Raw genomic sequence first — 22711 nt, 5'->3', positions numbered from 1 at the left:
AGAAACACAGGAGGTTGTAGAGAGACAGGAACGTTATTCAAACACTGCAAACAAACATTTGTCTCTTTTTCAAAAGTTTAAACTGTGCTCCATGACAAGACAGAGATCACAGTTCCGTCTCACAATTAAAAGAATGCAAACATATCTTCCTCTTCAAAGGAGTCAGGAGCAGAGACTGTCATAAAGGCAGAGGAAAATCAATAGGTCTGTCTGGCTTTTAAGTATGCGAAGCACCGCGGCACAAAGCTGTTGAAGGCGGCAGCTCACACCCCCTCCGTCAAGAGCACAGAAAGAGAGAGAGAGAGAGACAGAGAAAAACAAGCAAGCAAAAATCAATACGTGCCCTTCGAGCTTTTAAGTATGCGAAGCACGGTGCAGCATGTCGTTTCAGGAAGCAGCTGCACAAAAGATAGCAACGTGAAGATAATCTTTCAGCATTTTTAGAAGAGCGTCCGTATTGTCTAGGTGTGGGAACAGCCCCCCTGCTCAATCCCCCTACGTCAGGATCAGAGAAAGTCAGCGCAAGAGAAAAAGAAATGTAAGCTGGGTAGCTTCTCAGCCATCTGCCAATAGCGTCCCTTGTATGAAATCAACTGGGCAAACCAACTGAGGAAGCATGTACCAGAAATTAAAAGACCCATTGTCCGCAGAAACCCACAAAGCAGCGAAAAATCCGCGATATATATTTAAATATGCTTACATATAAAATCCGCGATGGAGTGAAGCCACGAAAGGCGAAGCGCGATATAGCGAGGGATTACTGTATTTATGGACGACTGTTTTTATCCCCACTAGACACTGGTTTTATGGAATATTTATTGGAAATTTGGACACTGCACTTTTTGTTTTGATGATTGTTTTAATAAAAGCACATAAGCACTTTTTGGATATATCCCCTGGATTCATGTGAGATTTGTCCCCATTTGTCAGCTCATCTCGGTGACATTATCGACGGTGTTGGGTTCAGGACTCCCATAAGGATGTTGGGAGCGTGAAGAGAACCCGCATCATCACAATGTTCACTCACTGGATTCTGGAACTAAACCTTTGTAAAAGGCTGGACTCTCCTTTACTCTGGAATTGCCCAGGGTGTGGGGAGGCATTGGGAGGAAGTAGGTTTCTCATTGAGCCCCTGCCTGGTCAATATCACGTTGGAAGTTTGTCCCAGAGAATGAAAGGCTGTCTCTGTACGTCTAAAGGATCCAGATGGGAGAACACAGCCTGCCATATGTGCTTATGCACCAAATGGCAATTCCGAATTCCAGACCTTCTTGGGGTGCCTGGAGGGGCTTCCTGGAAAGAGACCAAGCTGAAGCCTCCATCGTTCTGCTGGGCGACTTCAGCGCCAACATGGGTTAAAGATAGAGACACCTGATCTAAACCCGAGCGGTATTCCATTATTAGACTTCTGTGCTAGGCATGATTTGTCCATGACAAACACCATGTTCAAATATAACGTAGCTCATAAGCGTACTTTGTACCAGAGGACTTTAAGCCAAAGATCTATGATCAATTTTACAATCATATCATCAGATTTATGACTTTATGTTCTGGACACTCAGGTGAAGAGAGGGGCAGAGCTGTCAACTGACCACCGTGGTGAGTTAGGTAAAATGGTGTGGGGGCACCTGGATAGACCTGGAAAGCCCAAGCAAGCAGTGAGAGTGGACTGGGACAGTCTTGGAGAGTCCCTTGCTCAGAAAAGTTTCAACTTCAACCTCCATAAGAACTTTTCACAAACCCTGAGGGAGATAATGGACACAGTCCGAATGGGCCTTGTTCAAAACCTCCACAGCAGACATAGCTACCAAATGCTGTGGCCTGAAAGACACATGTGCCTCTCCTAGTGGCAATACTAGGTCCCAACAGATGACATCTTCTTATATAGTTCCTGTGTTATGAGGTATGGAAGATCTACATACATACACACACTACCTACAATGGAAAAATTTATTAAACATATCAAACAGTGTAGAATAGACTACCATTACCAATTTCGCTATGGTTCAAGTCTTGTTTCTTAAAAAGTAATAGCCTGACTCTCTCTTAATTCCAGCTCAAGTGTCAGTTCTCCTAACAGGGCCTCTTTGGAATACAGTCACTGGGCCTCATCTGATAAAATGATCAATCAAAAAGTAACACCCACATACGTCTCCTTAATACACCATCTAAACACTTACTTGTAAACAAAGAGCCTTAACTCAACAATGGGCAATATTAACGGACAAACTCTGCACAAATTGTCAAGCAAAATTTTAACTTATGTGCATTCAAGAAACCAATGTCAAAACATATCCTCCTCTCTTTAAAAATCACTGCAAGAACCAGAACTACACTCTGCCTACTCAATGCTTTTGGCCTGTCCGTAACTTCTGCTCCATAGCAGAGGCCCAAGTTGCAGAAGAAGAGGGACCGTATGTAAAAGCTATGTGTGCGTCTTGCTAAAGACAGTACTTGACTAATCATCAACTACCCACCAGACAGACTTTATGCTAGCTGATAGGGACACTCCTTTCTCGAAGAGAAAACTGCAGTACTGCCAGCAAACAGAAGGTGCAATTAAGTAGAAGGAGAAGAACTCCTGAGGAAAGAAAGAAAACAGCACTTAATCTTCTTTCACATGTGCCAGAGAAAACCAACCCAGAAGGAGTAAAGTACCACCAACACTAAATCATAAGTACACCTACTTTGATTCTGAAAACTTAATTGTGACTTAGTAGTTAGGATAAACACAGCTAATGTATTAATGTATTGATATCACTGTAACAGAAAAATAATAACCTTTGTAAATTATATGTTTTTAGCCATTATTGGCTAAAAACTAAGTGCAAATGAATGCCACAGTGTAGACACTAGAAAGTTAATAACTAGTTAAAGAACATATCCATATTGGCCACATGAATTGAAAGATCAGAATTCAAGTTACGTGCCGTTTTTTTTTTTTTTTTTTTTATTTTAGTAAGTGAGAAAAAGTTTAATTAAGCTAGCATGAAGGCATATAGGGCTGTCAGATCAAATGATGATATTCAATTATAATTCGGACTTATTTAATAAAGGTCTTATTCTAAGGCAATAGCGGATATGCAATTGTAAAAGTTTGGTTGTTCTTTTTACCCAATTTTTTTTTTGTCATTGTGTTCAAGTTCATTTTTACAATCAGAAATTTTGTAATTTTGCATGGTTAGCTTTATTGGTAAAATTCATAGCTAGACTTCACAATCAAAACTTGGTTCACCATCACACCCCCATAAAACCAGCCACGAAAAGGAGGTTAAACCCTTATGAGCCACATATGCTTGCACTGAGCTATGCTACATTATTATTAGTACTTTACTTTTTTTTTCCTCACTCACAGTGCCTCTGCAAATCACAAAGCACTCATGACAATGTTGAGTGGGTCTTAAAGCACTTAGCTGGTGTCCCTGCACTGCAAACTAGTAATGTGAAACAAACGAACAAACAAACAACTGGTCTCTGAACGAACATACTGGTACAATGACATTAAAGAACTAATCTTTTCGAGGCATGTGCAGTGCGTGCTATATTTTATATTGCGTTCCTCAACAGTCCAGAGCTACCACCTTAACTTCACTTACATGGATAATGTCTTTGGGAAATAGAGTATCAGTAAACTGTTTCAGCCAAACAGTCATGGTGACAACTAGCCAATGACTTACTCCGTAAATGACACCAAGCATCTCTCATTCATCGGTTCACTCTGACTGAGTGAATATGACCGTCACAGAATATACACTGACCAACCAGTATGCACCCTACTGATCTGGAGAACCATTTGAAGTTCATTCATGAACTACAGACAAGAGACTCACAGTAAAGTACACAGAACTAGTTCACCAAAAGAATCAGTTTGCATATTGAATGGAGGAACAAACTGTACACAATAGACTTGCAGTACACTGAATCTCAATTTAGTTCACTGATGATGTATGTATGGGAAATTGCATCCGAAAGTTTTATTGTGGACAACTCTAAGGTTCTAATTGTACGATTGTTTTCTATTTATTGAAGAAATTTTATTTATTGTCAGAAATCAATAAAGAGGATCATTATTATTATGTGTGAGTGTAGGATTGTTTTTATCTATTGTTGAAATTTTATTTTTCTCAGAATTCAATAAAAAGGATCCTTATTATTATTATTACTACATATAAATTACTGCTGCTTGCTTTTTATATTGTTTGGTGGCTAAAGTTGTTACACTGTTACGATACCATTCTAGATATTAAACTAGAATATAGCTTACTAGCGAACCCGCGGCATAGCATACGCCACATAATTATTTATTGATGGCTGAACACTTCCGGAAAGACACAGTTGTCTAAAAGGGGTGGGTTTGAGGATACAACAGTAAGTGAATGAAAAGATGGAACTCTAGAGAGAGAAACATTCAATTGTCCGTGACTGAAAACTGGTTTTGGCAGATACAGGCATATCTTTTTGAAAGTTTGGCCCTGTGCATTATTAATTGTCATCGCAAAGGCCAATACGCCGCATAATTATGTATTGATTAGTGAACACTTCCTGAAAGACACCGTTGTCCAAATGGGGTGGGTTTGAGGGTACGACTGTAGGTGAATGAAAGGATGGAACTCTGGAGAGGGCAACATCAATTGTCAGTCACAGACAATTGTAGAAGACCACCGTCGCACGCTCATTCAGCGATTCACATCCGCGACAAACATGATTTTTCTTAGATGGTCCTGTCGCATCCACCCTCGCACTCGAAGCATACACACTGCTTGGTCATGTGCCCACTCGCAAGAGCAACTCACAGAGACCCGCCCACCAACTGTAAGACCATGGGATACCTCTCGCAAACTGTTTTACACGCTCATTCAGCGATTTACATCCACGACAAACATGCCTCTTCTTAGATGGTCCTGCCGCGTCCACCCTCGTTCTCGAAGCATACACACCGCGTGGTCATGTGCCCGCTCGCAAGAGCTACTCATGGAGACCCGCCCACCAACTCTAAGACCATGGCGTGTAAAACAGTTTGCAATGGTGGACGCGGTCGTGCGTCATAACTGAAAAGAATATGGAAAAGTCAACGTGGCTCAGAGGTACATGTGGAGTGTAGCAGAGACGAACGCGAATGACGCCCTATTTTGTGAGTTGTTGAGTCCGAGTTGGTAGGCGTGGCTCTGCAAGTTTTTGTCGTATCCAATGATGCCGTGTTTTGCGAGTTGCAGCGTCCGAGTTGGGGGGCGTGGCTCTGCGAGTTGTCGTCGTATCCAATGGTCTTAGAGTTGGTGTGCGTGGCTCCGTCTTGCATGCTTCATGGGTGACTTGCTTGCGCTGGCGGCTGCTTAGTGAATTATAGATTGTTGTTTTTGAAGTGAACAAATCAATGATTCAAATATTCTAATCATCTTGGTGAACTGAACAAAATGAATCGGATCACTAAAAAGAATTGTTTGCACATCGCTACTGCAAACGTTTTGTGACATGTACTTAAATAACAGTTGCCCAAGTACTATAAACATATGAACATGTATAACACCCAGAATCATTAATCCAAGTTTGAATATATTTTTATTTGGAATATTCTAACTTTAATTTTTGGCTAATTTGATAGCCATAACACAGACACACACAAACTTACACTTGCATACATCCATCTCTTATATATATATTTCTCTTCTGATTCGTCCTGCTTCCACTTCAAAACCGGTCCCGCCCACACGCAGCCGACACGGCATTTCTCGATTCCTATTGTCCTCTTCCATGTCATGCACTATACTGGCCTGTTGAGCGTAATACATCCAACAAGTACTCGAGGTGCTGCCACAACGGTAAAGTAGCTTTACCACCTTTGTGGGAGCCACCTGTGTCTTTACAATAGCTTCTTACACAGCAAACATCAGAAGCTAATAATTATCATGAACACATTTGAGAATACAACTCTTCTCTATCGTTTGCTTCCATGGGTGCATAGACAACTCAACCTCCTGGCCACGTCCCATACTGTTTTAAAATACACGGGCAAATTTATCACCAAATCTCTCCACTATACGCTTCCAGGATATGGACAGTTGAATGTTTCTGACACACTGCAAGCTACTGAAGTCCGCTTACATAATAAAGCAGACTCTGCATGCAGTGAAAATGTACTTCTCCAGCTAGATTCCATGCTCAGAACCATCAAACCCTTCGCTAAATCATACAAACATGCATGAAATCACTCAGTCCAATCCAACAGCATCTGTACGAATGGTTTTCAAGGAAAACCCTAGGCAGGATTTACGACGATACAATGCCCCGATATTGCAGTGATTTTCATCGGAGATGGCGAAACGCCTGCCAAAAGGGACATTTGCATCTATACCATAGGCAACTCCTGTAAGCAGATTTCCACACTCAATATGAATTGCGATCCTATGGTTTACCCACTTTTATTCCCTTACGGAGACATTGGCTGGCACAAAGATTTACAACATGTTCCTGATAAAAGAAGCGCCAAGCGAATAAGGCTTAATGCTAATTTTGCGCGTACAGATTAGCAATGAGGTATACATTTAGTATTTTGCTTCTGACGCTGTCTCTTGTTCAAGAGTGGCTTGACACAAGGGATGTGACAGCTGAAACCCATGTCTTTCATACGTCTGTGCGTGGTGGTTCTTGAAGCACTGACTCCAGCTGCAGTCCACTCTTTGTGAATCTCCCCCACATTTTTGAATGGGTTTTGTTTCACAATCCTCTCCAGGGTGCGGTTATCCCTATTGCTTGTACACTTTTTTCTACCACATCTTGTCCTTCCCTTCGCCTCTCTATTAATGTGCTTGGACACAGAGCTCTGTGAACAGCCAGCCTCTTTAGCAATGACCTTTTGTGTCTTGCTCTCCTTGTGCAAGGTGTCAATGGTCATCTTTTGGACAACTATCAAGTCAGCAGTCTTCCCCATGATTGTGTAGCCTACAGAACTAGACTGAGAGACCATTTAAAGGCTTTTGCAGGTGTTTTGAGTTAATTAGCTGATTAGAGTGTGGCACCAGGTGTCTTCAATATTGAACCTTTTCACAATATTCTAATTTTCCGAGATACTGAATTTGGGACTTTCATTAGTTGTCAGTTATAATCATCAACATTAAAAGAAATAAACATTTGAAATACATCAGTCTGTGTGTAATGAATGAATCTAATATACAAGTTTCACTTTTTGAATGGAATTACTGAAATAAATCAACTTTGTCATGATATTCTAATTTTATGACCAGACCTGTATAATCCTGCTTGGCCGGAAATTCTACATGCACACTGCATCTTTCAAGAAGTATTTATTTCTTCTTGATTTCTGAATTCCTTTCTCACCGTTTTCCATTCCTATTCTTACACCGCCGTATGCTACGGCAGGCATCGGCTAGTCTTCTATCATCCATGTTTTATGAATAAATTGTATTTTTTGGTTTACTGAATCAAGGGTGTTTTGTTGAAAAACAGTCATTCACCACAGCAGAACAACAACAGAGAAAGTAAGTTATTTAATGAAGACTTTCATTGAATTGTACAGATCTCTTCATATTTCTGGCGTCCCAGTTGGAAGATGAAACAGTGATCCCTCACACATCCTACAATAGCAGTAACAGATTTATTTAGAAGAGCAGTGCACAGCAGGTACCAAACATTCTGAAAAGCTAAACTCTTTCATTAAGTTTCACTTATGCAGTTTGGAGCATTTTAAAAGTGAATAACATATTGCCTTTTCTGTTCGTCAATACATTAAAAACTCTACTAGGCAATAAAATGTGAATGCACATAAAAATCAAATTATTTGTTTTTGTTTAAGAATAAACTTACTGCTTCTGTTGGCTTTCATCTTAGATAAGAGCTTCTGCACAGCTGCATAGTCTCCCAGTTTTACTGCCTGAAGCAGTTCTTGTTCTTTTGCCATGTTTGCAATCCAAATTTCTTGTCAAAATTTTAAAAAATGTTCCAAGTTCATTAAAAAATATTAAAGCAAACAATTTCAGACTGCATAGCAGAAAAAAAACCTGCAACAATTCTTTTATTCTCAAGTCTACAATTATTTTGACTCATGGCTTTTCTTTCTCCTAGGTCCTTGCAGTTAAACCATTTGCATCCTTCAAACAGGAACACAGACGATACGGAGTAGTGACTTCAAAATGTTGCACAAAAAGGAAAAAAAAACATAATATTGCTGAAATGGAGTTGCCAGAATATTACCACTTTCGATACGTATGTGCTTGGAATACCCTAAGGGGAGGGGGAAAAAAAAAAAATTGTTAGCTTTTTTTAGTAACCAGTTCCATTACATCAAAAATCAATATTTGAGAAGTCAGGAAAGGTAAATAAAAATATAAACAAAGCTACAATGTCAATGTTAGAGTTGATAAAAACTTACTTCCCCCTAGATATTTCAATTTTATTTAAATAGTAAATTATTTGTCAATCAAAGCAGCAAATGACAAAAAAACAAAATACTATGCAAAATAGGCAAATACCAAATAACACTGGTCTACATTTGCTTCCATAGTGTCAAGTCTTGGTCTTTGCAGTATTCTGCCATCGACTTCCAACTGCAAATTAAAACGGTAAGGAAGATTCGACTACTTAATTTGTAACCAAAATATAAATTCACTTTGAGAAGTTTGTGTGTGTGTGTACACACATACAAACTATATTTCACTTTTTAAAAATTGCTAAACTAAATTTTACTTACGACAATGCAGGTCTGTTTAAAACTAAACAAATTAATTAAACCTACACTGGGGACATAACCAGTTCAGCCAAAAGTCCTATTGATGGAGATCCCATTGGAAAGCCTTTTTTCTGTCTATAGTATTTTCCAATTACAGTGGAACCTCGGTTCACGAACGTCTCGAAACACATACAAATCGGTTTACGACCAAAAAAGTTCGCCAAACTTTTGTATCTGTTCACAACCACACACTCGGTATACGAACAAGCCAGTTTTCCTTTCGGTTTGTGCGCGCCGATGATTTCTGCACATGTTCAGTATCTCCCTGTGCATTCCCTGTGCAGCAAGCGAGCAAGACAGAGAGCGAGAGAGAGTGCGAGACACACAGGCGCGCGACAGAGAGACACACACACACACACACACACGAGAGAGAGAGAGACAAACATACACACACACGAGAGAGAGAGAGAGAGAGGGGGCTGGAAGCATAAGGCAGAGAAGGCAGTTAACACTAGAATTACCAGAGCCTACGAAAAAACTCGTATATCCGGCCCACCTTAAATCGCTTCTTAAAACCTCTCTCACCTCTCCGCCAGCGTCTTTTGTCATCTAAATGTACTGATAAAGACAAGCTGCCAGCAGCCGGCTATTCCATCCCCCCAATGACTTAAAACGTAAACAGGCTTTTCCCAGCTCTTGCCTTGATTGATTACCTGGGAGTGAAGTGGAGTTTTAGAGTAGAAATAATAAGATTGTTATTTGAAACACACGCATTTCATATGTGTTGCATTTCTACAGTAATCTGTGTAAACACATTGTTAAAACAGAAACGTGTTATATATTCTAGTAGCAATTGACAAAATGTAGGCATAAACTATATAATGTATGAAGCCTGAAGTCCAAATATCAAAGAAACACTTTCACAAAAGGTACAAAAAAAAAGCCACCGCCAAAAAAACCCGCCTTAGTGTGAGACAGTGACATGATTTAACTATCACTGCTTCCGTGGCGTAACAGTATCAGTCGCTGACTGGGAATCCGAAGGTCATGAGTTCGATCCTGCACAACTCCCATTTGAGAAGTGTTCTTATTTTCACTATTTTAGAATAAAAAGATACATTTGATTTCAGTCTGTAACAGCTGGTGTAATTTATGATATTTGTAAAGGTTAGCTTTATTTTTTTAAAATTCACTTTTCATTGTCTCAGTCGCGTTCAGGATCCATCCCTACCGCCCCCCACCTGACACTGCTGTTTTTACATAAAGACGCGCTATACTGTAGTTCTGCAGTGTATCACGATACATACGACCGCGTGTTTTTTTCCCCCCAGTATTGCAAGTCCCCACGTGTTGCCGTATGCTGTTTCTTTTGTACTCCAGGACATGCAGAGGAAAGCATAGTAAAGAGCAGTAACTTCAGCGCTATATGCAATCATCAGACACTCCCCATCTGACACTGTCGTTTTCACATAAAGACGCGCTAAAGCCCTGCAGTGTACTTGTGACTGCATTGTCATACCAATGCTTGCGAACTGAAGTGTCCGCATGCACTTTTCGTGGCATTAATATAAGTTTTTAAGTACAAATATAGTTAATTACACCATAGAATGCACAGCGTAATAGTAAACTAAATGTAAAAACATTGAAAAACAGTGAGAAAACCTTGAACAACAGAGAAAACTTAACACTGCAAGAGTTTGCGCTATAGCGCTACGAACCCCTCGCTAAAAACACTTTTTTAATGAGTTTTAAGCACAGGGGGAAAAAAAGAACATTTGAAAAAATCCGTAATTTAATAAACCACCAAGAAAAGTAACATTGCAACAATGCACACAACAAACCGATTGCTGTAAACAGAAGTGAAAACAAAATCAAGCCCAGTGCATTCTTTAACACTAGAATTAGTAAAAATATATATTTACATACAGTTTGTACGGTCTGGAATGGATTAATTGTATTTACATACAATCCTATGGGGGAAATTACTTCGGTTCACGACCAAATCGGGTTACAACCAGAGTTTTGGAACGAATTATGGTCGTTAACCGAGGTTCCACTGCATGTTACAGAAATTAAAACCAAAAAAGCTGACATATAAAGAAAATGTCTTCATTATTATGATAAAACAGTAAGCTCAAGTAAACATACATTCAAACCACTTCTAAACATTAAATTATAATAGTCATAACAACAACTTCCAGCTTTTCAACAGTAATGGAAGTTAATTATGCCTTCAATGTTGATGCAAACAATTCCTATACGGGTCCCAAATTTTACTTACACACCTTCAGTTTGTATAAAAGCGCTGTTGGAACAAACTGTTTTACTACACCCTCTGAAGCATTATTTGGATAATATGGCAAAGTATATTGCATTATGGTGAGAAAAAGCCATTGAAATCCATAAAAGTGAAGCCCTTTGCTTTAGATAAATTGCAAAGAAAGCCAAGGAGTCAGTGAGTACAGTTTCCTACACAAACAAAAGGAAATTGGAAACTCTGACAGGAACAGATCTGGTAGACCCAAAGCCATGATAGGACCGGAAGACAAGTTTCCGAGATTCAGGAGCTTGCTTGATGAGGGCCTTAAACAAATAAGCACATTTTATAAGAAGAAAAAAAAAAAAAAAAAACCTTCCAATACAGATGCTTTTCAAAGATTATCTGCATCACCAACACTAGACAGAAAAGCAGCAGATGAAGAAAACAAAACTGATGTAAACTGTTCCCAAAATAATCTGGTATTTGCCATGGTGAGCTGACTTGGCAAATGTATAGATTCAACTAAATTCAACTAAAGGGATACATGTTGTCCTTTAACAATATTTTTACTAGTCTGCCTGATGAAACAGAACAATAATGGACTAATGTAAGAATAATAAAATGATCAAATGTAATTAGCTGAGATGTGAAACTGGACCAATTTAACATGTTACTCTATTATTATATAATATACATGCAGATATTGTTACGACATGTATAAAAACTGACAAAAGGCTCTCTTTCTAATCATTATTTGCACTGATGTTTTAAGCTATACATAGTACATCAGCTAAAACTTCAGCAAGATTTAAGAAAAAAAAACACACCATAGTTGATGCTAAAATGTTCTGACGTGGGGGGGGGGGGGGGGGGGGGGTTCTTGTAAATTACAGTGACAATCTTAATGCTACTTAGAGTTAAGAGGTTTACTGGCTTAGATTTAGTACTTCCTGTAATTAATAATTTTAGTTCCAAGACAAAACATCCTTATATAACCTACTACCTGAGGTATCTGGCTTCACCGGGGAAATTTTATAAGACAATGGGTCTCAGTTATAGTGCCATTAATTAATCGGACATATTAGAATTACTACAGTATATATTCAAGTACGTTTCTGTATAAATTACTTGAAGGATTTTTATTAAAGGCTTATATTATTGGCAGGTAGTGTGTTGCAGTGATTAAAGCTGGACCAAGGACTTCAAACCATGAACTTGCGAGTTTAAATCCTGCTACTGACAATAACAAGCAAGTTATTTCACATTCTGTTCTTGACTTGATAAACTAGGTAGAAAATAAGTTGAGAAAAAGCAGAACATCATTAAATAAACAAAAATAAATACACTATTTGTATACATTTTAATAATGGTACTTTATGACTATGTTTCACCACACTACATTCGAGCTCTTTACTGAAAATGTTGGGTTAAATACTGCAAATGAAACCTAGGAGTATAAGAGCATTTTTTATGTTCAAATTGTGTTTGCTTATGTATTAAATTCCATTTATTGTCTTAAAATAAATTTTAAGCCTTGGAGGATCCTTCTCATTCTTTATGTATTTTCCTGAATTATATTTTAGTGTATAAAAAGCCTTTTTTACTATATATTGCAATAATTTTCACTAACATTTAAAAATCAGTTTTCTCAAGTCAACTACTTCCACTTTATCATGCACCCCAGTGGAAGAGTGACTCTCCTTGCCAAATGGTACCTGTGCTTTCCTGAAACCAGCTTCCCCTCAGGTGATGTTTTCAGCCTAGGTGACACAGAGTACATTTACATACACATACATATAGAGAGATTATTTCAGTCAGGAGAAGGAATAATGGAATGGACCAAAAATTTGCCTCTGAAAATTTATTTTGTGGATGCTTCTATTCATGGCTGCTGAAAGTGTGTGTGTGAAGCAAATGCATGCACAAGCTACAAAATTTTTAACGGTAACCCAGGTTAAGGGTTTACATAACCACATAATGGGGTTATTCACTGGGAAATATATCTCTGTTAACTAGCTTTCTTAGAGGACACTAACAGGGTTTCTTTAACCAGAATAAGGAATTTACAAGGCATTTTAGAAACCAGGTTTCTGTGAATAACCGAGTTTCAGGGACGCATGCAAGTTCGCCCAGTGTATTCTGCTACAGATAACTCCAAAGCCAGAGACAGACTAGGATTTCTAAGCAAAAACTTAAGTGAAAAATAACCTTGTTGTTCCGTATAGAAGGCTAACATAATGCAACTTCTTTCTTGTTTACACTTGAATACAAATTATAATCCAGTGTAAAAAAAAGGTTATCTTAATGTTGTTATAAATGTATTATAATGTATTATTGTAACATATGAAAGGTGCTATAGAGATACAGCAATTGTCAAAATGTTTTTAGAATCTAGGATTTTTATTTATTTTTACTTTCTATACTCACAAAATGTCCAATACAGATACTGATTATGTGGGTTGTATTATATCATAACAAGGTTTCTGCAGGGTTCAAATTATATCATAACATTCTAGGCATTATCAGTCATTGCTGTTTTTCATGTAACTTATGCTCTATACATTTTATCAGAAAATCCACATGTGAAATAAAAAAAGTTAGTGACAGGTGCACAATTTTTAAATAATAGTTCCTATTTTAACTGAACTTTACTTCTCAGTATATGCACTCCTTCAAAACTTACTTTACTTGTAACTCTTCCAAACATACATATACACTTTTCTTTTGGTTAAAAGGAAATAGGGATTCAAATTCACGACACACTTAAGTATTTTCAGACAAAGAAAATTAAATGCAATTGTATTATATTCACTCAAAGGTATTAGTTTGGCAACAGCGGTGTCTCCTACATAGGCCAGCTACAAATAAAATTACTTCTGAGTCTAACAGAGATTATCAAGAGCTTAAATATGTCAAAGAAGGTTTTTAAAGAGCAAGGGACAAGATTACTGTAGGTTAAATCAAATATGGATTTCGTTAAAGACCGACTCCACAATTCTTCTATTTTGATAACATATCAGGATTAACAAGGAAACAAAATACACTGCCTCAACTAAAAGGAAAAATGAAAATACAAAATAAAGCAGCTTCTCATTTAAATAATATCACCGTAAATTACACAAAAATGCGTACAAAAGGTATATAGGCCTACAGGTATGTTTTAACTGTCAATAATTATGTAACTATTATGTGAATGTCCATCCTTTGACATTCGAACTGTTACCATAAAGTATGCCATAAATGCCATGTTTTGATATTCCAAATTGTGTTTTTATTTCCAACCTAATGCCACAGTTTATAATTTAGTGTTATTTTTTGTTTTGGTTTGGGAATTCTCAGAAACTTTAAAGGTAAACCTTTAACAACAGAATCGTAACATCTATCGGTGGCCGCGCTCTTAAACAAAACATGCCTGTTGCAAAAAAAAGAAATACGCTCATGTCTAAGTAGAACAAGTATTTAAATAGGAAAAGCAGCCGTGATCAACCCACTTCGTGGACAAGTACAAAAATTATGCCAAGGTGGCGCAGCCATATGACGCCGCAGACAGAACACAAACTTAAATACTAAAGTTGTGTAATTTCCCCCACCCAGGTCGCATACCGTGAATAGAATAAGGAAATATCAGCCACCAACTTACCCTCACGAAACAATACCCAAACTGTCTCGAGTTTTAATATAACCTTTAGCAAAAATAAAGACTGATTCGCGCAACTAGCAAGAAGCATACCAATACTTTTAAAATCCCACGGCCTTTCTCTTACGCTTTTCGACGATGTCTGCCATTACAGGCAACTTTCCTATAGAACACTGGCCAAACAGCACGCCCTTTCCATCGCTTGTCATTGTCAGTGGCTCCGCCTTTTTAACAGGGATTGGGAGCCTGAGACAAGTTCCAAGGACCGCTTACTGGGGTCTAGCCAGAGTACTCTATAAGAAGTACAGCTTTTGCTTTGAAGCTGTATTTTTTGTAGTTTGTTGAGACTTAAATAAAGCGGATGGTATTTTGCTAACTCTGTAAAAATGAATTACCCTATTCCGAACCAGTATCAATTTTCTTCTAAAGTAACTGATATCTAATGTTTCATATCATTTTTTACGTATAAGGAATCATGCATTATAAAGTACCTCGTTACCTTGCCTTCGACCATAATGTTCAGAAAATTAGTTCATTCCAGTGATCTCACTTTGTTGAAGACAGGTTCAAAGAGAATGGCTAACACAGTAAAACAAATAAAGGCAGTAACAGAATCGTAGACAGACGCAACATTTACATATATACGTCAAATACACCTCTGTTTAAATGAATATTATACTATAGACTACAGAACCTTATCGTCGTTGACTAAAAAGTAAACGCTAGGTGAACGGCCAACAGTGGAAAACGGGAAAATGAGGAGCAAGGTAGATTGTTTTTTTTTTTACTAATGGAAAAAAATAACTTAAACATGTAATTAATATTAATTTTTCTGAATGTAATATTTTATGTATTATAAAATTGAATGTTTATAATCCTTAAATAAATGCTTAAATAATGATCCATCCATCCATTATCCAACCCGCTATATCCTAACTACAGGGTCACAGGGATCTGCTGGAGCCAATCCCAGCCAACACAGGGCGCAATACAGGAAACAAACCTCGGGCAGGGTGCCAGCCCACCACAGGGCGCACACACACACACCCACACAACAGGGACAATTTAGGATAGCCAATTCACCTAACCTGCTTAAATAATAATGTAACAGAAGAAGGATTTCAGACAAGCTAGTCTTTGTCAATTAATGTAACTTGATTAAAATTTGACATGTTGTTTAAAATTTTACATGTTGTTTGCAAGCATAAAACAAACACTAATGTGACATTCACAAGATGTAAAATATTCAAAACAATAATCAAGGGGTGCTGCAGCTAAAATTGTCCAGGAAAGGTACACACACTCCAGTCTAATAAAATACTCTTGAAAATGGCTGAGAAAAAATTGAGTACCTAGAGAAAAACCCACACAGAACTGGAGACAGTATGCAAACATTTCACAGACAATATGTACACTAGCATTTGAATCCAGGAGTCTACAGCATTAAGGCACCAGCACTAACTGTTCTGCCATCATGCTGCTTCTCAAATAAAGCAAGTAAAAGAAATACTCCTGTACCATTTCAGTCAGATAGCTAGTTGACTAAATGGGTCTCTCCTATGATTACATTTAATTTAAAGACATAGAATTTGGTTTTTGGATCAAAGACTAAATAGCAGTCCCTAATGTTTAAGCATCACAATTGGCAGGGAAGTGATAATTAAAACAAAATCCCCATACCACATACAACACCCGAGATACAATTTCTGCAAATGTTTATAGAGATAAATAAGCATAATTCAGCATGAGTTTTACAAAAAGTTAATTAATTTAACAAAAGAAATAAAAAGGATGTCAAAAAAGTTTTATTAGCTGTAAAGGACCAAATATTGTATAGTTCATAATGTTAGTTCAGTCTAATCCAAGGTAGGAGTTCAGTTCTCAAATTGGCAACCTTGAATGACATTAAAAATAAGTTGTGGATAAGTAGATGAAATGGTGTAAAGTGATGTGCATTTTAGATGGCTTGCCACAGTGACAGATGTAGATCAAAGAAACCTGTCTTTCAGTCTCTGAAAGCATATCAACAGCCTGCCTAAAAAAACACCTAGTATGGACTCATTTTAGGAAAAGAATTTGAATAACACCAATCCAATTTAATATCTGAATAATAAACTGGTATATCACAACTAAAATCAAGCAAACAATCAAAGAAAGAAAAGTGAAACAGTCCAAATGACCTCTATAGGATTTTTTTTTTCTTTGGCCTTGGAAATCATACTTTAATTCGGGGGTAGGCAATGTCAGTCCTGGAGGGCAGCAGTGGCTGCAGGTTTTTGTTCCAACCCAGCTTCTTAATGAGAAGTCAATTATTTCTGACGAAACACTTATTACTCAAGTGACATTTTGATGATTCATTTTAGTGGTCTTGATTGTTAGGGTTCCACACCCTTAATTGCTTAATTTAGTCTTAAACGGCTGCTTTCACTGTTTTTAATGGATCCTTATTAGTAAAAAGATGCAAATGACAAAGGAGCCATAAAATTCTCTATCTAGCTTGTTTCCATTTACACCTGTATGGATTCATCATGCACTAAATAGTTTAATAAAACACTTAAAAGAAGAATATGACAGACTGAAAATTATCTGCTTTAGGCTTCAGATCATTTGGGTAATATCGTTGGAAAAAAAATCTAAGATGTAAGAACCTAACATTTCAAATTAGCAAGCCATAAAATTAAAATTAAGTCTGAGACTGGCAAGGATTGGTTCCTAATTAAGCAGTTTAATTAATAAGAGTGTATTCTGTGCATGGCTGCCTTCCACTCCTGTTCTAAAATATTAAGTTTCAGATCTTTTCCAGAATGTACTCTGGGGTCTTTGAAAGGATGAAACTTTAAAATATTTTTATAAATGGTTGAGATGCTATCCGAGTCTTCAAGTCTAGTAAATATTTCCTCTGAAATAGAACAAGGTGGGAGGTGAGGAAAGTTAGGCAGGTTCTGTTTAGCAAAGTTTCTAGCTTGAAAGCAGTGGAAGAATTTTGTTGATAAGAAGTTGAATTTAAAGCATAATTGTTCATAGGTTGTGAAAACATTATCAATGTACAAGTCTCTTAGTCTTTTAATCCAGCACATTTTCCAGACATTAAATAGTGTATAAGTTTGAAAGGGTGGAAAAAGTTGCACCTTTTTATTATTACATTACACCAGTCACTTTTGGGATTGAATGTTAGGTCAGGACTGGTTGGGGTGATATATATATATATATTGTTTGGAGATTGTTTCATTTCTTTTTTATTAATATACTATTTGATTACCCAGTGGCTTCACTCACTGAGTGCAAGGGAAAAAAATAAAATGTAGTCAATAAGTTATTAAACAGTAAAACATTAACATTTAACAAGTAAAGATACATTGAGCACTACTGGAGTGGTTTCGGGTAAACTACATTTTAAAGGCGCTATAACACAACAGGTAAGTAGTAGATCCCTTATGAAAGGTGCTACACAATCGCTGTGGTATAGAAATTACATTTTTTATGTGATCGTCCAAATTTTTGCCTGACAACCTTGCACTACATGCCTGTGATTTACTTGTTAAAATAATTAATCACAAAAGCAACCTTGAATGTTGTGGGGTTTTAGTGACCCGAACTTACCTTAAGGGACAGTAAGTAGTTGTGCAGGACAATTTACAAACAAAGTCCTGCTTCGATGGCACCAATTACAGTCATTCGCAAAGATTTTCACTCTCCCAGGAGCTGACAGGGCACTTGAAGTGTCACAAACAGTGCGAGAAGAGAGGACGCTGCCCGAAACTGTGAAGCTCTCAACTCGGCGGAGCAGCCCGACATTCCGCGCCTCCCAGCGTCCACTTTGTTCTCACGACCTGTCGCAGCTGAAGGCGGTCTTGTCTTCACATTGTTTACAGCTCGGGGCAGTTACAAAGTAGAAAGACACAAAGCTGTTTTCCTCATCTCCTCTACTATCAAGTACTGCCAACTAAAAAAAAGTTATAATGTGGCAGTTTCAGTGACAGTCATGTGGACGAATAAATAAAACTTCTGTCAGAACGCGCGTGGCGGCGGACGGCTCAGCGCTTTAGTCCAGACAGGAGGGCTGGGAGAGGGTGACGCGAGGTGCACTTCTATGGGATAGATCCGCGTCTTTGTGTTTACTTCTTTTCAATATCAGTAAAATAACTCTCACACAAATAATAACAATTCGTAAAGGCGATATAAAAATGGCGTCCACAAACGAAGTGATTAGTTCCTGTATTATAATATGTTCTGTGGTCATAGGTAATTTCCATATCGTGTGGTCATACATAATTTCCATTTCATACGTAATTTCCATATCACGTGGTCATACGTAGTTTCCGTTTCAAGCGCGAAAAGAATTTAATATATATACTCACTTTATTATTTTACATATTGTTTGTCTTTTGGCTTATCTTTCATCGTTGATTGGGGAAGTTTGTTTGGAAGAAGCGTGGCTTTTCAGGTCTAACACCCTCAGCTTGCCAGGCCACGGGTCTTGGTGGTGTAGCTGCCGGTTACAGAGAATGAGTCGGCCGTTACAAATTTACTAGAGTTTCTCAGATCCCATCAAAACTAAAGTAGTACATTAAATGCTTGGTATTATATGTGGTTCTACTATGTGCTTTATGCGTGTGAATCACTACGTACTTCTTAAATGGGCTTTCTCTTACACCAACAGGACACAGAATACATTACAATCATATTACAGATCTCTGAACAATTTAAATACTAAGATGTATACTTGATACATTTTCATGGTGAAATGAAGTATGTATAAAACATGGGGGCACAGGGTCACACTGGTAGCGATGAACTGGTGCCCCCATCCAGAGATTGTTCCTGCCTCCCACAAGATGCTTGCTGGGATGTGCGCAACCCTTGATGAAATAATTTGTTGCAGTAGTACTGTCTCTTTCAAACATACCAACAGTTCTACCAGGAGCACCTGATGACCAATTGAGTGTGTTTATAGTTCTTGGGATGAAACTGTTTCTGAACCGTGATCTCCCTACAGGAAAGGTTCTGAAGTGTTTGCTGAGCGGGTGAAGTTCAAATAGACTGTGCGCATGGCTAAGGCTGCATGTGCTATAAATGTTCTTCGGGGCTAGATGCTGCATCCCGATAATCCTCTGCACTCTCAACACAACCCACTGTAGAGCTTTCTGATCAGCTCTGATTCCACACTCAGATACAGTGGGTTAAAATACTCTGAGTGGTGCCCTGAGAGTAACAACGCTAAAGCAGTTATGGTATTTGGAATAGTTTGGCCATTCCGTGGACCATTATATTGTTACAGGTTGATTACAATCAGATGCCTTAAATTTATAAACAATATGCTGTTAATTTCAGTGTATTTGATAAAGCCACATAAGGGATGTGAATCTAAACAAGAAAGGGAAACCACTCAGGAACAGTAGTACTGCTTTGATGCTGGGTGCCACCAGTTTGCAAAACCAAGCAGAAAACCTGCATATGCAATGGATTGTGCTGCCATGAGAACATGTGTAGCTTTATGCCAAGTTTAGTTTTTATTCATTGCGATTTGAGCATGGAAACGGGTGAAATCAAAATTTTTGTGCATACTCACAGTTTATACATGAAGCCCCAGGTCTTTATAGCTTGTATATTTACCACCCAGTAGCAGAACTTAAGTTTAGGTAGTGCCATGCCCCCTTCTGCTTTAGGTCATTGTAGAGTCACCCTTTGGATGCGTGGATGTTTATAATTCCAAATAAGTGAAGTTATAATTGAGTCTAATTTCTTAAAAAATTATTAATGTATACAGGGATATTTTGAAATAGAAAGAGAAGCTTGGGAAGGATGATCATCTTAACAATGCTGATTCTTCCTGCTAATGTTAGATGGAGGGTAGACCATCTATTCACGTCTTGAATGAATTATTAAACAAGGGAAAAGCTTGTATGTAACTCAAGAGTTAACTAAATGTAACTTAAATCCCTCTTAACAAAGCTGTATTCAAAATAATGGGAGAATCGACATCAGTCACAAATTACTGGTGGTGTTAGTTGATTTGAGAAGGTAATAAAGTTTTGCATATTAAGAGTCATGTGACATGATGTATTAAATGAGATAATGGTAATTTTATAAAGTATAAAATCTGATTATTTAATTGATTGTTCACTCCATGGACTGGGATATTTGTGCACAACTCTGTGCAAAAAAATAAATGTTCTGTATTCTCATCTGGGGTAAATGAGTGCTTTCTTTGAAGATAGAGGAAATTTTTTTACACTACATAAATTGTATGACCCTGATGTGATTAGAAAAAAGGCTCCAGAGGATGGGAAACGGCACAAATGAGGTAAGCTATTTTTCACATGTCAGTTTATGTCAGTTTCACAGGGATTTCACCCTGCTAAAGACACATGGTAAGAAGCTATTCTAATAGAACTAAAAGCCCAGAAAGAACAATGCAGAATGGAGGGATTGAATTAAGAGACTGATTATTATAAATAGATTAGCACAATATTCTACAAGAACTTACTGTATATGCACCTATAGATACCACCCCAATATACTGGAAGTATAATATTGGGGGCTGAATAGGTAGGTGAAAGTCCTCAGATACTATGGGTCTTTATTGCTTCTGGTAAAGCCAGTCCAGGGTTGTTTAGGAGACTAAAATCATGCCTGTATATTGCTCCAAGTTTAGGGTACCTGGGTCGTCATTTCATCAAGCCAAGTACTTTGATGAGGTGATTTTGAACTGATTACTTTGGAATATCTCCACATTTAATAAGGTGGAAGGCTGCCTTTGTGAGTTACACTTGGTAGTTGCATTGGAGGGCTGGATAGAAAGCAGATGAACATCCGCTCTGATACAAATCTCTGGGATTGAGTAAGATTAATTTTTGGTAACCTGCTATATTTATTAGAGATCATCTAAAAAAGGGCTTTTTTATCTTAGTATAGTGGATACCGGCCTAGGGTAGAGGTGTTGGTGTATTATGTCTATGAGCCTCCATCTGGAGTGTTGTGCTGTCCTTTGTGGAGTGTCGAATTGGTGGAACAGTTTGTGAAATATTCTAAGGTTGGAATCAACTAGGGTCATTTTTAGTAAAAAGAACCAGGTTACCTCCAGCGAATTAACTGGCATTAGCCAAGACATTTTGTGAAACACTAAGAAAGCATCCAATTAGGGAGGGCTGAATTAAATGGTCACTTAAAGGATTTGAATAGTTTTAGCAACGTTAACAAATAAAAAGGGTCATATATATAGTATAATTCTCTGTAATTACTGGACAATAGATGCACAAGTTCAGAGAGAGTGCAGGTTTAGAGTGCAGAATAAAATTATGAGGACAAGAACACAATATATTCCAAGAATGTAAGACTTACAGAACCTGATGGCTAACCTTCCCGACATGCATGAGGGTGGAGGGATATGGATTAGAGCATTTGTATATGTCCCGCAACTAAACTCAGATAAGGAACAGTCGAAAAGTAAAAAAGGTGTAAACAAAGTGACACCAAAAAATTCAGCCAGGTTGTGTTGGGGATGTGGTCAGCCAGGACAAATCAGAAAGAATTGTCAGTGAAATCATATCAACAAGGCTGTAATCAGCCAGCTCAGAATAGAGGGACAATTATCCCAAAACTGGAAACAGTGAACCCATAGTTCAAGTTCAATCAGGAAATTATGGGCTGCCCAGAGTACTACTTGAGAAGGATAGTACCCAATGTTAATAGAGTATGAACATTGAAAATGAAAGTAAAACATCTCCGTAATGACAATACCAGGAGCTACTGAAATTGATGTAATTGCTAGTCAGGAAAGAGCAGAATGCTACTAACCTAACACTTAAACAGAACTGAACACACTGCGAAGTTGCACAAGCAAGAAAAGAGTACGCGAGAGAGACTGGGAACACTTTTGAAAAGAATTAAAGGTGAAAATGCTGTTTTAGTTGTTTCATAGGGTTGACATGTTTGGGGAAAAAATGTGTATGATTAAATGTGTTAAAAGAATGCTCAGTGTGTCTGAAAATGTGATATTATGCCTAAGAAATGATATGTGAAGTGGGACTTTTTTTGTCTGAAATGTACTAGTATTAAACTGATTATTACAAGCATTTGCAAAAAAATATTGCACTCACAAAATTAGAAATTTCTTGAGATCAATTTCCAGAGC

The 22711-nt window shown here is 37.8% G+C and overlaps 1 protein-coding gene across 3 annotated transcripts in view; it reads right to left on the bottom strand.

Annotated features, from left to right (window-relative positions):
• Positions 1-14772, bottom strand: part of LOC114664886 (caskin-2-like) — a 309053-nt gene extending 294281 nt beyond the window's left edge. Inside the window, exons 1-2 of one of the 3 annotated variants that reach the window (XM_028819182.2) lie at positions 14581-14772; positions 7819-8235 (exon numbers count right to left, since the gene is read on the bottom strand). In XM_028819182.2, coding sequence (XP_028675015.2) covers positions 7819-7912 — 94 coding nt within the window. In that variant the 5' untranslated portion in view covers positions 7913-8235; positions 14581-14772. The remainder of the gene's footprint in view (positions 1-7818; positions 8236-14580) is intronic. The other 2 variants (XM_051936226.1, XM_051936225.1) reach the window with 2 other exon arrangements.
• Positions 14773-22711: the final 7939 nt, after the last annotated feature.

The sequence above is a fragment of the Erpetoichthys calabaricus genome, chromosome 14 (genome assembly GCF_900747795.2).
Source record: "Erpetoichthys calabaricus chromosome 14, fErpCal1.3, whole genome shotgun sequence".
NCBI lineage: Eukaryota > Metazoa > Chordata > Cladistia > Polypteriformes > Polypteridae > Erpetoichthys > Erpetoichthys calabaricus.
This window is presented reverse-complemented; position numbering and strand designations above follow the sequence as displayed.